The 12,037-nt window shown below is 36.9% G+C and overlaps 3 protein-coding genes across 6 annotated transcripts; 1 reads left to right on the top strand and 2 right to left on the bottom strand.

Annotated features, from left to right (window-relative positions):
• Positions 1-3,060: 3,060 nt before the first annotated feature.
• Positions 3,061-5,003, bottom strand: LOC106440584 (histone deacetylase 7). The gene is made up of 5 exons (XM_013882286.3): positions 4,413-5,003; positions 3,813-4,247; positions 3,570-3,712; positions 3,380-3,470; positions 3,061-3,276 (listed from the first exon to the last, which is right to left on the bottom strand). Exons 1-5 carry the CDS (start codon positions 4,944-4,946, stop codon positions 3,250-3,252), a joined length of 1,230 nt encoding a protein of 409 aa, XP_013737740.2. The 5' UTR covers positions 4,947-5,003; the 3' UTR covers positions 3,061-3,249.
• A 1,119-nt stretch (positions 5,004-6,122) lies between these two features.
• On the top strand, positions 6,123-7,299 carry LOC111201387. The gene is made up of 2 exons (XM_022693130.2): positions 6,123-6,362; positions 6,442-7,299. The coding sequence occupies exons 1-2, from the start codon at positions 6,215-6,217 to the stop codon at positions 6,843-6,845; spliced, it is 552 nt and encodes a 183-aa protein (XP_022548851.2). The 5' UTR covers positions 6,123-6,214; the 3' UTR covers positions 6,846-7,299.
• Positions 7,300-7,680: 381 nt separating this feature from the next.
• On the bottom strand, positions 7,681-11,642 carry LOC106449404 (glutathione S-transferase T3-like). 4 transcript variants are annotated; one of them, XM_048782636.1, is made up of 5 exons: positions 11,316-11,642; positions 10,484-11,012; positions 10,349-10,402; positions 8,615-8,985; positions 7,681-8,072 (listed from the first exon to the last, which is right to left on the bottom strand). In XM_048782636.1, the coding sequence occupies exons 2-3, from the start codon at positions 10,998-11,000 to the stop codon at positions 10,383-10,385; spliced, it is 537 nt and encodes a 178-aa protein (XP_048638593.1). In that variant the 5' UTR covers positions 11,001-11,012; positions 11,316-11,642; the 3' UTR covers positions 7,681-8,072; positions 8,615-8,985; positions 10,349-10,382. The 4 variants fall into 4 exon arrangements, with proteins under 4 accessions (XP_048638593.1, XP_048638592.1, XP_048638591.1 ...); XM_048782635.1 differs by having other exon boundaries at positions 10,484-11,642; XM_048782634.1 differs by having other exon boundaries at positions 8,615-10,402; positions 10,484-11,642.
• Between the last annotated feature and the right edge of the window lie 395 nt (positions 11,643-12,037).

The following is a 12,037-nucleotide window of genomic DNA, read 5'->3' as shown; positions in this document are numbered from 1 at the left end:
GTAGATTTGTGATTATCACCATCGTTATTATCATCCATTCATCATGATGACCATTAACAATATATATTATCCTGTCTTACTCTAACAGACACTCTTATTCTAGCACAATCTTGTCAAACGGTCTCGGATTGTGTTCATCTGAAATGTGTAACGAAGATAAAATGTGAGAACAACCATTGTAAATGCGTCAATCCAAAACACATAGCTTTACCACTTGACACGAACTGTGGTGTTGCTGCTTGCATTGACTTTTGCAAGGCGAAAGGTGAACAAGCTTATGCTTGTATCTTAAACCAGTGTTATTGTCGTAAACCTCCTATCTACTAAGTAACAATATTGGCATGTTCAACTACTGTTATTTCCACAAGTTCTCGTTCAAGACTTTTATTATAATAGTCTTTTCTATCAAATAAAAATAATAAAAGAAGATATCAATGTTTCAATTCTACGAAATTTTTCATCAGTTGTCTTTTTCGAGGGCATTTTTCTCGGCGTGGATTAAATTTCAATCATATACTCAAAGTAGTATAAGAGATGTCAATCCAATCCTTAATTGTTTTAAGCAATGAGAATAAAAATTATTTGCCTAATCTAAACAATCAAGATGTAGTTGAATGATGATATCAAGTAACTAGCAAGAAATCAAGTTCACAAGAGCAATGAATCTAAACAAGTATTCAATCAATAGTTAAAATGGATCCATGGGCAAGGACACTGATTTAAGATCACTTAACCCGAACCGGAAAATCCGAAACCAAATCTGAACTGTTTTACAAAAATATCCGAATGGAACTTATGAGCTTACTACTTTGGACTTTGGTTATAACCTGAAACAAACCAAAATCCGAATTAGGATCCGAATATATCCGAAATTAGTTAAATATGTTAATGTTTTTATATATATTAAGGTGATTTAGATATATTAGAGTATTCAAAATACTTTTGTAGTTTTTTTTATTTGTTATTTTGAATAATTTTTAGTTAATTTAGATATTTTAACTAATTTTAAATTAGATTTGTAAATAATTTACATATTTTGATTTTTTTTGTCAATTTTTGAGGTTTTTAAAAATATATTTTGTATGATTTTAAACATTGGTTAAATCCAATCCGAACCAAACCCGGAAGGAACCAAACCGAACCCGATCCGATAATTAGTAAAAACCAAATGGTACTCATGAGCATAACACCAAAAATCTGAAAATCCGAATCACCCGGACCGAAACCGAACGGACCATCGAACGCCAATGCCTATGATCAAGATTCAATCCAGAGTACTCATACAATGATCATTCATATTCTATAGATCTAGACAATCTAACTATTAAAACAGAAGTACATTGTGTACTTAGTCTTGAGCTTTCCTCGATAATTACAATGGCATGCCACTTGAATTAAAACTATGTCGTTTAATACATTCAATAACCGATTATTTCGGTGGCCAATATCTAAACTATATAATTTCGTTTGCCTGCCCATTTTTGTTTCACATAACAACTAGCGAGCCCAATTTTGTTTCAAAGCCCATAAAGATTCATACGCAGCCCAATATACTCTGAAAATAAAAGGTTTAAACTTCTATAAAAATTAGAAAATCTCAGATCCTCAATCTCTTTAAAACAAAAACAGAAACGAAAACAGAGTATGAAAACATAGTATGAAAACAAAAGCATGATTGTGAGAATCAATTGATTTTTTAAAAAAAGAAAAAAATGAAAGAGTTGTTGTGTGTGCTCACCGTCTATGATTTCATTGTTGTCTATGACTTCATTGTTGTCTCTTCTTTAGAACACCTGATTGTTCTTCTGGTGAAGTATTGAAAGAGAAGAATTATGTGACAGCAGAAAATGTATGATTTTGTTGATAATCTGAAGAAGAAAGAGAGATACTGAAAAGAGATGGTGGAGTAGAGACGTGGCGGTAGTGGTGATGGTTTAGAAGATGTGGCTAAAGTTTTTTTATATATTTTTTAATTATTTTTGTTAGTAAGTTTCACCAGTTGATTAGGGTAATATGACAATAATCTATAATGTGTATATATTATAAAAATAGGGTTTTTAGTTAGTGGGTAAACTATAATTTGTTCGATGGATATAGGATGCAATTCCCCTTATTTTATATCCTCTCTTTAAACTTTCAAACCCAAAAAAAAAGATCAAATCAGTTGAAAACCAGAGAAATGGATTCGTTGCTCTGATATGTTCGTAAATTGAGAGAGATGAAGGGATCAGATCAAATCAAATCAAATCAAAGAGTGCCTTTCAAAACAAGAAAACCTTTGTTCTCTGGAACTTCTCCTTTACAACAGATCACCAACGTTGAAAGGCAGTTCCTCAACAACCATGATATATAACTTTTGAATATCAAACATCACTTTCTCATTATCACACGTCATGAAATAGATCGACACTTCCATTTCTTCCCATTCGGACATTGTTACCAAGTGCCACGAAATCAGTGGTGATGTCTCTTGTGTTCTGGTCCATGTCGACGTGAGTAGTCGAGACAGTCTAGCTCCAGTCTCTCATTTTTCAGCGAGCCATTCTATCTTCAAATACATCAAGTATTGCAGAGTTTGTGACAGAGTGCATGGACCATTTCGATCATCACTGCAGGGTATTGTAAGAATTTTTCTGAAGTGTTGCTGAGTTTTGTACCCTTTACTTTTATTTACATTTCTTATCCTTGTATGGTTATGGACTTATGTATTGTTATGTATCACCACTCCAATCTCCTGCACCCACGTCTTCGATCTACTCGCCGTTCTGCTCGCCTTAAGGTACCAGATCGATACAAAATTGTGTTCTTAAAGTTGCACAAAACCAAACTCAAATCTTTGTGAGAGACTATACTTTCCACAAGTAGGATTCTGGAACCTATCTTCAGAACTCCTGGACATATCTTTTTTAACTGATCACGTGTAAGCCTATGTAGTTTCCAACAGATAGCTCATATACTGATTCTAACATGTTAAAGGCTCAGAAATGAAGGTGTGCTTTCACCAGGATCAAGGAATACTCTAAAGCTGAGATGTGTTGGTGTTCTAGAGACAGCACAGCAGACAACAATCTGTTTGAACTTCATATAATATCTGAGGTGATCATGCTTATTTACAATGCTGGTAAAACTATTCACAAGGAGGTGAAGTATGAAAGAATCCTTGTACTATGACACTACACCGAGAAAAAACTTGTCCTCGTCAGAGCCTGATTCATAACTTGCACTACCAGTCGTCAATATACGTTCATTTTATCTCGTCTCCATGTCCTCTTCCACCTGCGGAGATATGAAATGAGAATTTTAAGGGCCTCATAGGTAAGAAAAAGAACTAACCCGGAACCGAGAAAAGATGTAACATTAATGCATGAATTATTCTTACTGCTTCTGTAACTTGACTGATTGGTGGAGTGTCTTGAAACTGCACACTAGGTGCGTGTATCACTTGCGAAAGTTGGTTTAGTAATGTCTTCCTACAATTGAAGTCACAAGCAAATTTTAAGTGTTAGAGGTCCATGATATACGCCTTTTCAACTTAAGTAAGCAATGAGTAAACAGGTATTAGAAGTTACTTTATTTTTGCAATATATTCGTCTGTGTTTAAATTCTTCATGCGGTTCGGCTCAATATGAAGTTGATAACCTGGGGCAAAACACGCATCGGAGACATTGGTATCGAGATCGTCGTCAATTACTTTTCCAACCGCAACTGCTGTCTGCACCAAGGAAACCACAAAAAAAGCACCATTCAAGAACAAGACTTGTACGAATATAACTGAAAAAACAAACACACATAGTTGAAGTTAGTAAAGAGACCTCATAGCACCAGCAACGTGCAACATTTCCAAGAGTGTGACCTTGACCACCCAAGAGCATGAGAGGAACATTAAATGATCTTATGTACCCGAGACAAGCACCATGACCCTCGATAGTCAAGTTGAATTTACCCAACGCGTCACCAGCTAGTGAATCAGGCCCACACTGAAGAACAATTGCTTCCGGCTGATAAACCTCCATAGCCTTGTGGATGACAGGTACCAATAAATTGACGAAACTTGCATCGTCCAAACCATTCTTCAGCGGAGCATTTAGAGAATAGTATTCTCCCTTTTCTACCCCGTTGTCTGTTATGTCTCCTCTGCTTTGGACCACAGACTCGTGGAAAGAAACAGTCATAACTCTATCAGTTTTGTAGAACGCTTCTTGTACTGCATCCCCATGGTAATACCCAATATCTATGTAGAGAACTCGCTGTCAAAACCACAATTTAGAACCAAAGTCATGTACAAGCATCAACGCTTAATCAAATTCAAGAAACCATTCAGAGGCAAAGTTACTAACTCAAGTAGAAGCTTCTCTTTACTTGCGAACCAAGAAACATCAAGATTCAAGAATCAACTCTTAAGAAGCAGTTACCTTGAAGACTTTGAGCAACTCGAGGATCCCAAGAACAACGTCGTTGACGTAGCCAAAGCCACGAGCCTCATCTCTCTTGGCGCGGTGCATCCCGCCGGACCAATTGATGGCGATATCAGCTTCGCTTCGGTTCAGTTTCGCGGCGGCGCAAATAGAACCACCGGCGTAGAGACGGCAATAATCGATGAGGCCAGGGAAGAAAGGGGTGTCCCACTCGTCTAAGTCGAAGAGCTCGAGGGTAGTTTCGGCTACGCTTTCTGACTTATTAGCCATGTCGACATACTCCGGCGTGAGAGTAGCGAGGCATGCTATGTACTCCGGCGAGTGAAACTGAACGAAATCTGAATCTTTGGCAAGGCTAGGGCGGACGATATCCATGTCATTGTGGAGGTGATAGCTGCGGATGAGGTTGTGAGTCGTACTGATCTGTTGGGATACCCGTTGACTGCCGTCGCCGATGTTTGGCTCGTAAAAGTAGGTCACGCGCCGTTTCTTTCCGTCGGGACCCGAAGCCAAGCTCGCCGCATTCTCCATCTTCTTTCTCTTTCTTCTTCTCTGCGTTTTTTGTTTTTTCCGCCAAGAAGCAAGAAAGATTGATTTTATATTTCGCTATTTCGGTATTTATAACAAAAATATTAAAATATAAAAAATTATTATTTTTTGAACAAAAAAAAAATTATTATTTTATTTAAATCCCTCAGTTTCTCTGGTCAAAATTTGGGGAAAGAGGCAGTCATAACTCTTATCATTGTCGTAAAACGCTTCTTGTACTGCATTCCCCATGGTGAAAACAACTGACTGCCATGTGACCCTGTCAGATACAAGTAATATATAGAAAGTGAAGTTGAGTAACATCTTCAGAAACAAAATCTTGTTTTGAACAAGGTACTCTTCTATTTCTATCTAATCTACCCTTTAAATATTTAATAGCAAACAGACACAAATACGATAGTACTGATCATAATAAATTATCATAAGTATGGGATGGTCAAGTAAATGTAGAACCAAAGGCAAACTTCTATAACAAATGGCTTTCTACTGAAAATATTTGGATATTCAAGTTCAGATATTTTCACTGACTCGCACTATAGACGTCTCAGATATAAAACAAACCCGGAACTTTTGCATATGTTCATGAGATTAATTTAGACTTTAGTTCAAAATCTTTTAATTATAAAAAAAAACAAAGTAACTTTCTGTTATATATCATATTTGGACTGTAGACAATTACTCTAATACAGAAAAATCAGGTAGCGAATCATACAGTACATTTTTTCATTGAACTGCTGAAACTAAATTATTGGAGCAATCTGAAGTTAAGCTTCTTACTTATATTGCTGGGCATTGCAAAAGAAGAAGATTCTAAGAAAATATATAAAAAAATTGATTAGAGGCAGCCTATCGCTGAAATCAAATCTCTATTCCATAACTAAAAGCACACTGAAATTAAATATTTATTCCGTAACTAAAAACACACATGATTCATTCACATGGAAAGATTTGAGTCTGAAGGAAAGGTGTCGACATTAATTAATAATAAAAGCCACTTTAAATTACACCAAATCGATTTATTGCTTAATGCAATGAAAGGAAACAAAAACAAGAATATTCGATCAGAGAATTGTCCAAAACACCCCCTGTGATGAACGAATATTTCTTTTTGGGGTCCCCAAGTGACGTCAATTCCTTCTTATAAATAGACTCCCTTCGACCCACACAAATCTCGGTTTAAGGATTCAACACCACTCCCAAATCTCCTCTTCTCCAAAATAATACACTCAGAAGCTTCAAAAACCCTGAGAATGGTGACGACGAAGAAGAGCGAAAGCAGTCTCAAGTTTCTGTGTAGTTACGGCGGTAGAATACTTCCTCGCTCTATCGACGGGAAGCTCCGTTACGTCGGCGGTTTCACCAGAGTCCTCTCCGTTGTTGATTCCATCTCTTTCTCAGGTCCGTTCAAAATTTTCCCCGATTTCAATTTTCCTAAGAAGAAAGTGAAATTGATTTGTGTGTTTCCTTTTTTTCTCAGAGCTAATGGTGAAATTGGAGGAGTTCTGTGGATACGCCGTTGATCTAAAGTGCCAGTTACCAGACGGAGATCTCGAGACACTGATCTCCGTCAAGTCAGACGAGGATCTCACGAACATAGTAGAGGAATACAATCGCGTCTACGGAGGCAAGATTCGAGCGGTTTTATCTACTCCTAAGCAGGTATCGCCACCATCGAGCGGCGGCGGCGGCGATGTGTCACCCAAATCTCCTTTCTCCGTCGTGGCTTCTCCTCCACCTCCGCCGGCGTATAGAAGGTTTCCACTATCTCGTTATCAGATGGAGAATCTCCAGAGCGGAATATTCCGTAAGCGAGCGGAGGAATATTCGCGTTGCTGTAAATGCCGTGTGCAGAACAGAGACTCCAAGCTCATTTGGCATTGACGCTGACGGTCGTCAAATCGAATAGACTGAATAATAAATAATTTTGGAAAAAAAATAAATAGAAGTTTATATGGTCGTTGATGTGATGGTTGTGATGAGAAATTAAGGAATAACTAAAGTTTGAAGTCGGTCCGGTGAACCGGAGAAGAAGACGGAGTTTTTTATCTTCCGTTAGCTTTCTTGTTAAGATATCTGGGAAACGTACAACGTTAGTTTTTTTTCAATACGTGGTACGTTGCGACCGTTCTAGTTGTGAAACGTGTCAATCTCAGACGTGAGTAAATGTGTGTGTTTTGTGGATCAGTGGGTGTCTTCCTTCACACGTGTATGTATGCTTGTTAGACTGTGACTCAGTGACACTGAGGTTTGTTTTTTCTCTCTGCATAGTTTTCTTTGTTTTTTTTGTTTATAAGTTGATTTCTTTTTGTAAATTAATTTGGTATTTGTCATGTTTCATCCATGTCTAGTCAGAATGGCGTAGGATAATTAATTTTTTTGCCAATTCCGTTACACTTTTTTTCAAAGGCAAAATTATTAGGGGATACATCCAAATATCAATTGCAGAACTTATAAACAAACTAGCCGTTATTTAAGGAAAAAAGGAACTGAGAATTAGTTATTTTGCTTTTTCTAACACGCCTACAACATGAAATTGGTTTATTTCGAATCCAGATGATTTTTTTTTTTTTTTGAACACCCGAATTCTGATGACCAAAACCAATGAATGTTGACATCTCTAACTCTACTATATTTTGGTGTTTTTCCATTTTAGAGTTAAAAATAGAATAATACATTGTAGATGCTTTTAAACAACTTCACCAATGATTCGAGAGTCTGAGACACAAAATTGAAACTTGAATTGAATTGAATCCAAGGATAGCTATACTTATTGCCCAAAGTAATTTTTGTAATACTAATGTGGAACAGTCCTTTTTTTTGTCAGCAAATTGTAACAGTCCTTTGTTTCAGAAAAAAAAGAAGAACTAGTTAATGTATTTTTCCAATCAAGCCTTTTTTTTTTAAAGTCGGTCGAATCTTCGCTGAAGTAGTCATTCCATAATTGTATGTGTCCTCCTTCGCGGTGTCGTTCTATGTAAGCACGTCCCCTTTGGTTAATGGTCATGCCCTCCACTATGTTGTTGAATGAGTCTTCGACGTATTCGTCGATAATTTCGTCCAATCTTTCTTCCAGATCATCGGATGAAGATGATGACATATTTAGGTATCCTGGTTTTAAAAATAATATATAAGTTCTTTTAAATTTATAGATTCAAATATTTAAATTCAAATTTATAGATTCAAATTTTTAGATTCAAATTTATAGATTCAAATTTATAGATTCAAATATTTAAATTCAAATTTATAGATTCAAATTTTTAGATTAAAATTTAGAATCTCTATTTCTTTTTTACTATAGGTTCAAATTTTTAGATTCAAATTTAGAATCTCTATTTCTTTTTTACTATAGGTTCAAATTTTTAGATTCAAATTTTAATATTAAAATTTAGAATCTCTATTTCTTTTTACTATAGGTTCAAATTTATAGATTAAAATTTAAAATCTCTATTTCTTTTTTACTATAGGTTCAAATTTTTAGATTCAAATTTTAATCTAAAAATTCTTTTTTACTATAGGTTCAAATTAAAATTTTCAAATTAAAATTTATAGATTCAAATTTATAGATTCAAATTTATAGATTCAAATTTATAATTTCTATTTCTTTTTTACTATAGGTTCAAATTTAGAATTTCTATTTGTGAAGACCATACCTTTATAACAAGATAGATAAAATGGTCCACCGTGGATTCAGTCGGAGAAGATGAGATGCAAAGTGAGAAGCAATGTTTAACGGAAATACAAAGTGAGAAGCAAAGTTTAATATTACAAAGTTTTGTTGCTGAGGGAAATAGGAGAAGATGAGATACAAAGTTTTGTTGCTGAATACAAAGTGCGTAGGAGAAAGAGATAAATAGTTTAAACAACAATGACTACTACTTATACTACATTAACGTGAAACATAAAAGCACCCGTGACAATCTTCACATGCTAGAAAAACAGAAGCACCCGTGACTTTGAGTACTTCACAGCCCGTGACAATCTTAACCCGTGCATTGCAACACCCGTGACCCTACTGCTGAACCTGAAAGAGTACACACATAGTTATTACTTTTGGAAAAACACATTAAACTGAAAGAGGACAAGAGTTATTACTTTTCCTCCACACATACGTTCAATACAGCTAACTATGCAATCAAACAACATGTAACTACTCGACACATAGGTTGAATACGAACGCTAACTATGCAACCTAACCTCATAACATCTCAGACATGAGTTTGAGCTTAAGAGATGTTTCCATCTCAGTGAGTGGGTCTTTTTTGCTAAGTAGACGTTCAAGCAACTTCTGTGTTGACACTTTCGACTTCATCTCCATTATGGCCTGAATCTGTGACAATGACTCTTCTTTACCATTCTTCTTCTTCTTAGCAGCAGCTTTAGAAGCCTTGATCCCTATAGGTCTACCCTCTGGTTCACCCACTTCATCTTCTATATCAACTTGTTTCCGCTTTTCCTTCCCACCGTCCTTACCCACAAAGGTGGAGGCCCATTTCTGGTCATGCCTCAACTTCCTCCAGGCATGTTCCATGACAAACTTGGTCCGGTGACGATTGAAGAAGTACTCTAGAGCAGCTTTCATCACGTCATCATCATTTTGACCACTCCTCTGCTCCCTCAGAGCCGCGTCATATGATCCAACGAACTTGCTGACTTGCTCGTTAATCCTAGCCCACCTCTGCTTGCACTGATTCAGCTCTCTAGGTGTTGTTCCCACCAGTTGCGGGCAGTTGTTGTAGTAGTCGACGATCCTCTTCCAGAAGCGACCAGCTTTCTGGTCATTGCTCACCACCGCATCCTTACTGGTGTTAAGCCAAGCACCAATAAGGATTTTGTCCTCCTTCATGCACCATTTCCTCCTCTCCTTGGCATTAGGCTCGACAGCAGAGTTGAGAGGAGACTCGAGAACGGACTCATCAGGACCTTGGGTACCGAACCAATAAGGTTCGGGTGATTCAAGGTCCACTGTACTCTGAGATTGACTAAAGCTGAGGTTTACATAACTAGTTTGCTTATCCATGTTTACAGATTGCTCTGTGTTACTCTAATAGCAACACAGAAAGTTAAATAGGCGAGATTAAACTAACAAACATTAAAAGCCAATTAGAACCGAGCAGTGAGGAAGGTAGAAAGCTAACTACTTGCATTAAACACCAATCAAATCACGGTAACAGCCATTTAAAACAATCAAATCTATGGCGGTAGGAAGATAGAAACCTAACTAAATAGGTTCTACTTAACTAGCAATTACCACCAATTTATAGAAACCAAACAACTAGCAATTACCACCAATGCAGAGAAACCAAACAACTAACTAAATAGGTTCTACTTAACTACTATACGTTTATAGTTATTAGAAAAGAGACTAGGCAGTTGTGGTATCGTACCTAAAGAGAGACTCGAGCTTCTCGACACTCTCGTTTACATCTTTGAAGCTCTTCCTGCATAAACATTAGATCAAACTGTCATAAGGTCTACAAAAGATCATGAAGAACAAACAAAAACTCAAGACAGATACGTACCATTGACAAACATAAGCGCCAGACCTAGAAAAACCAATACGGAGACCATTACACAAACTTCCAATGCATAGCCATTTGTAGACTCTTTGTTCTTCTTGAGCTCACAGACGGTCTTGAGCTCACAGACGGTCTTTTGTAGCTTAAGCAGCTTCTGATCACACTCGTAACCTTGCTCCTTAAGCAGCCTGAGTTCCCTCTGAACCTCAAACACCTCCTCCGTGACTGCCACATCCCACCATTTCCATATGTGGCAGCCCCCATCATCTCTATTCTCGCACGTGTAGTACAACCTCCCTGGATCTTTTCGCGTGTAAGATGTTGCAATAGCAGCCTCACTGCCACAGTAACATCTCGTTGGGATGCCATCATCAGCCTCAGGTGGGTTGCGAACAGCCTCGCCAACAGAGAAACTACTCTGTCCTTCATCCGCGTAAAGAGCAGCCTCTGCTTCAAGAAGGTACGTCATGTCGAACTCATCTGACGATGACGGCTGGCTGTACGAATAGTCTTGTCCCATGATTGGTTAAACCTGAAAGAAACAAAGATTTTTAGTAACCAGCACGGATTCAATGAACCGTAAGCAAACATGAATCACATATAAACCGTAAGCTACACAAATAAGAACATCAAAAAGATTGTAATCGAACGAGAAAATCCGCAAAACAAATTAGATTGAAAACCCTAAATCGAGTGAAACCCCCAAATCGCTTGAAACCCTAATTTTAAAAGACAAATCGATTGAATCTTCAAAACCTAACCCTAATTTGAGGAGAAAACAACAAAGATAACAAAATCTCGACGCATAAATCTACAAAATCACCCTACGATTTACCTTCTTCTCGGGATGGATCGAATCGCCTTTGATATCGCCTTCACTCGAGACGTTTTTTTTCCTCGCCTTTGGTCGAAAATGATTAGTTTTTTTTTGATACGTACGAATGACAAAGCCGACGGACGAACCAGAACGCGCCACGTCTCTAAGGATCAACTCCGTTTAATCCTTATTTACGGATTGATCCTTGGATTATTTCGGTTAAATATTGTTATTTTAATCCGATAACCATCGGATTACCCGCTAAGGATCCATTAAGGATCAGCGTTGCGGCTGGTCTTAGTACACAATAAGTGAAAAGAATAACGCATACAATACGTGAAAAGAATTACGCAAGGTTTTGGTCAAAAATAGAATAATGCGAATTGCGAAGTTGCAAACAATTCGTGGGAACAAACAAAATAAACCACAAACATTACTGTAAACTGAGGTTACAAAAGAAGAACAATCTTGTCCTTGTTGAGTTCTAATTAGTGATCTTTCTACACTTTGAATCATTTCTTAATAACAAATAGTAATGCAATCTTCTTCATGGCAATACCTTTTTTTTTTTTTGAAGAGAACAATTTGTTTTTTTTTTTTAAGTGTTGTATATAAAGTTTGATTGGACCATTGCTTAACGAGTTCGTTTTACTCGACATCGTGATCTAATTAACAGACAAAAGTCAAAATCACTAAGCTAATCATCTAATCCTTTTCAGGTAATTTTTTTCTTAGGGGAA

This window comes from Brassica napus, chromosome A6 (assembly GCF_020379485.1).
Source record: "Brassica napus cultivar Da-Ae chromosome A6, Da-Ae, whole genome shotgun sequence".
Taxonomy (NCBI): domain Eukaryota; kingdom Viridiplantae; phylum Streptophyta; class Magnoliopsida; order Brassicales; family Brassicaceae; genus Brassica; species Brassica napus.
The sequence above is the reverse complement of the archived record's forward strand: the minus strand, read 5'-3'. Positions and strand labels throughout refer to the sequence as shown.

Excerpts from the sequence above, each read along its gene's own strand:
- LOC106440584 (XM_013882286.3), bottom strand. The coding sequence starts at position 4,946 with ATGGAGAATGCGGCGAGCTTGGCTTCGGGTCCCGACGGAAAGAAACGG. Across the intron at positions 4,248-4,412 it reads AGTTGCTCAAAGTCTTCAAG|CGAGTTCTCTACATAGATAT; the intron begins GTAACTGCTTCT and ends TGGTTTTGACAG. Across the intron at positions 3,471-3,569 it reads GAATATATTGCAAAAATAAA|GAAGACATTACTAAACCAAC; the intron begins GTAACTTCTAAT and ends CTTCAATTGTAG.
- LOC106449404 (XM_048782634.1), bottom strand. The coding sequence starts at position 9,981 with ATGGATAAGCAAACTAGTTATGTAAACCTCAGCTTTAGTCAATCTCAG.
- LOC111201387 (XM_022693130.2), top strand. The coding sequence starts at position 6,215 with ATGGTGACGACGAAGAAGAGCGAAAGCAGTCTCAAGTTTCTGTGTAGT. Across the intron at positions 6,363-6,441 it reads TGATTCCATCTCTTTCTCAG|AGCTAATGGTGAAATTGGAG; the intron begins GTCCGTTCAAAA and ends TTTTTTTCTCAG.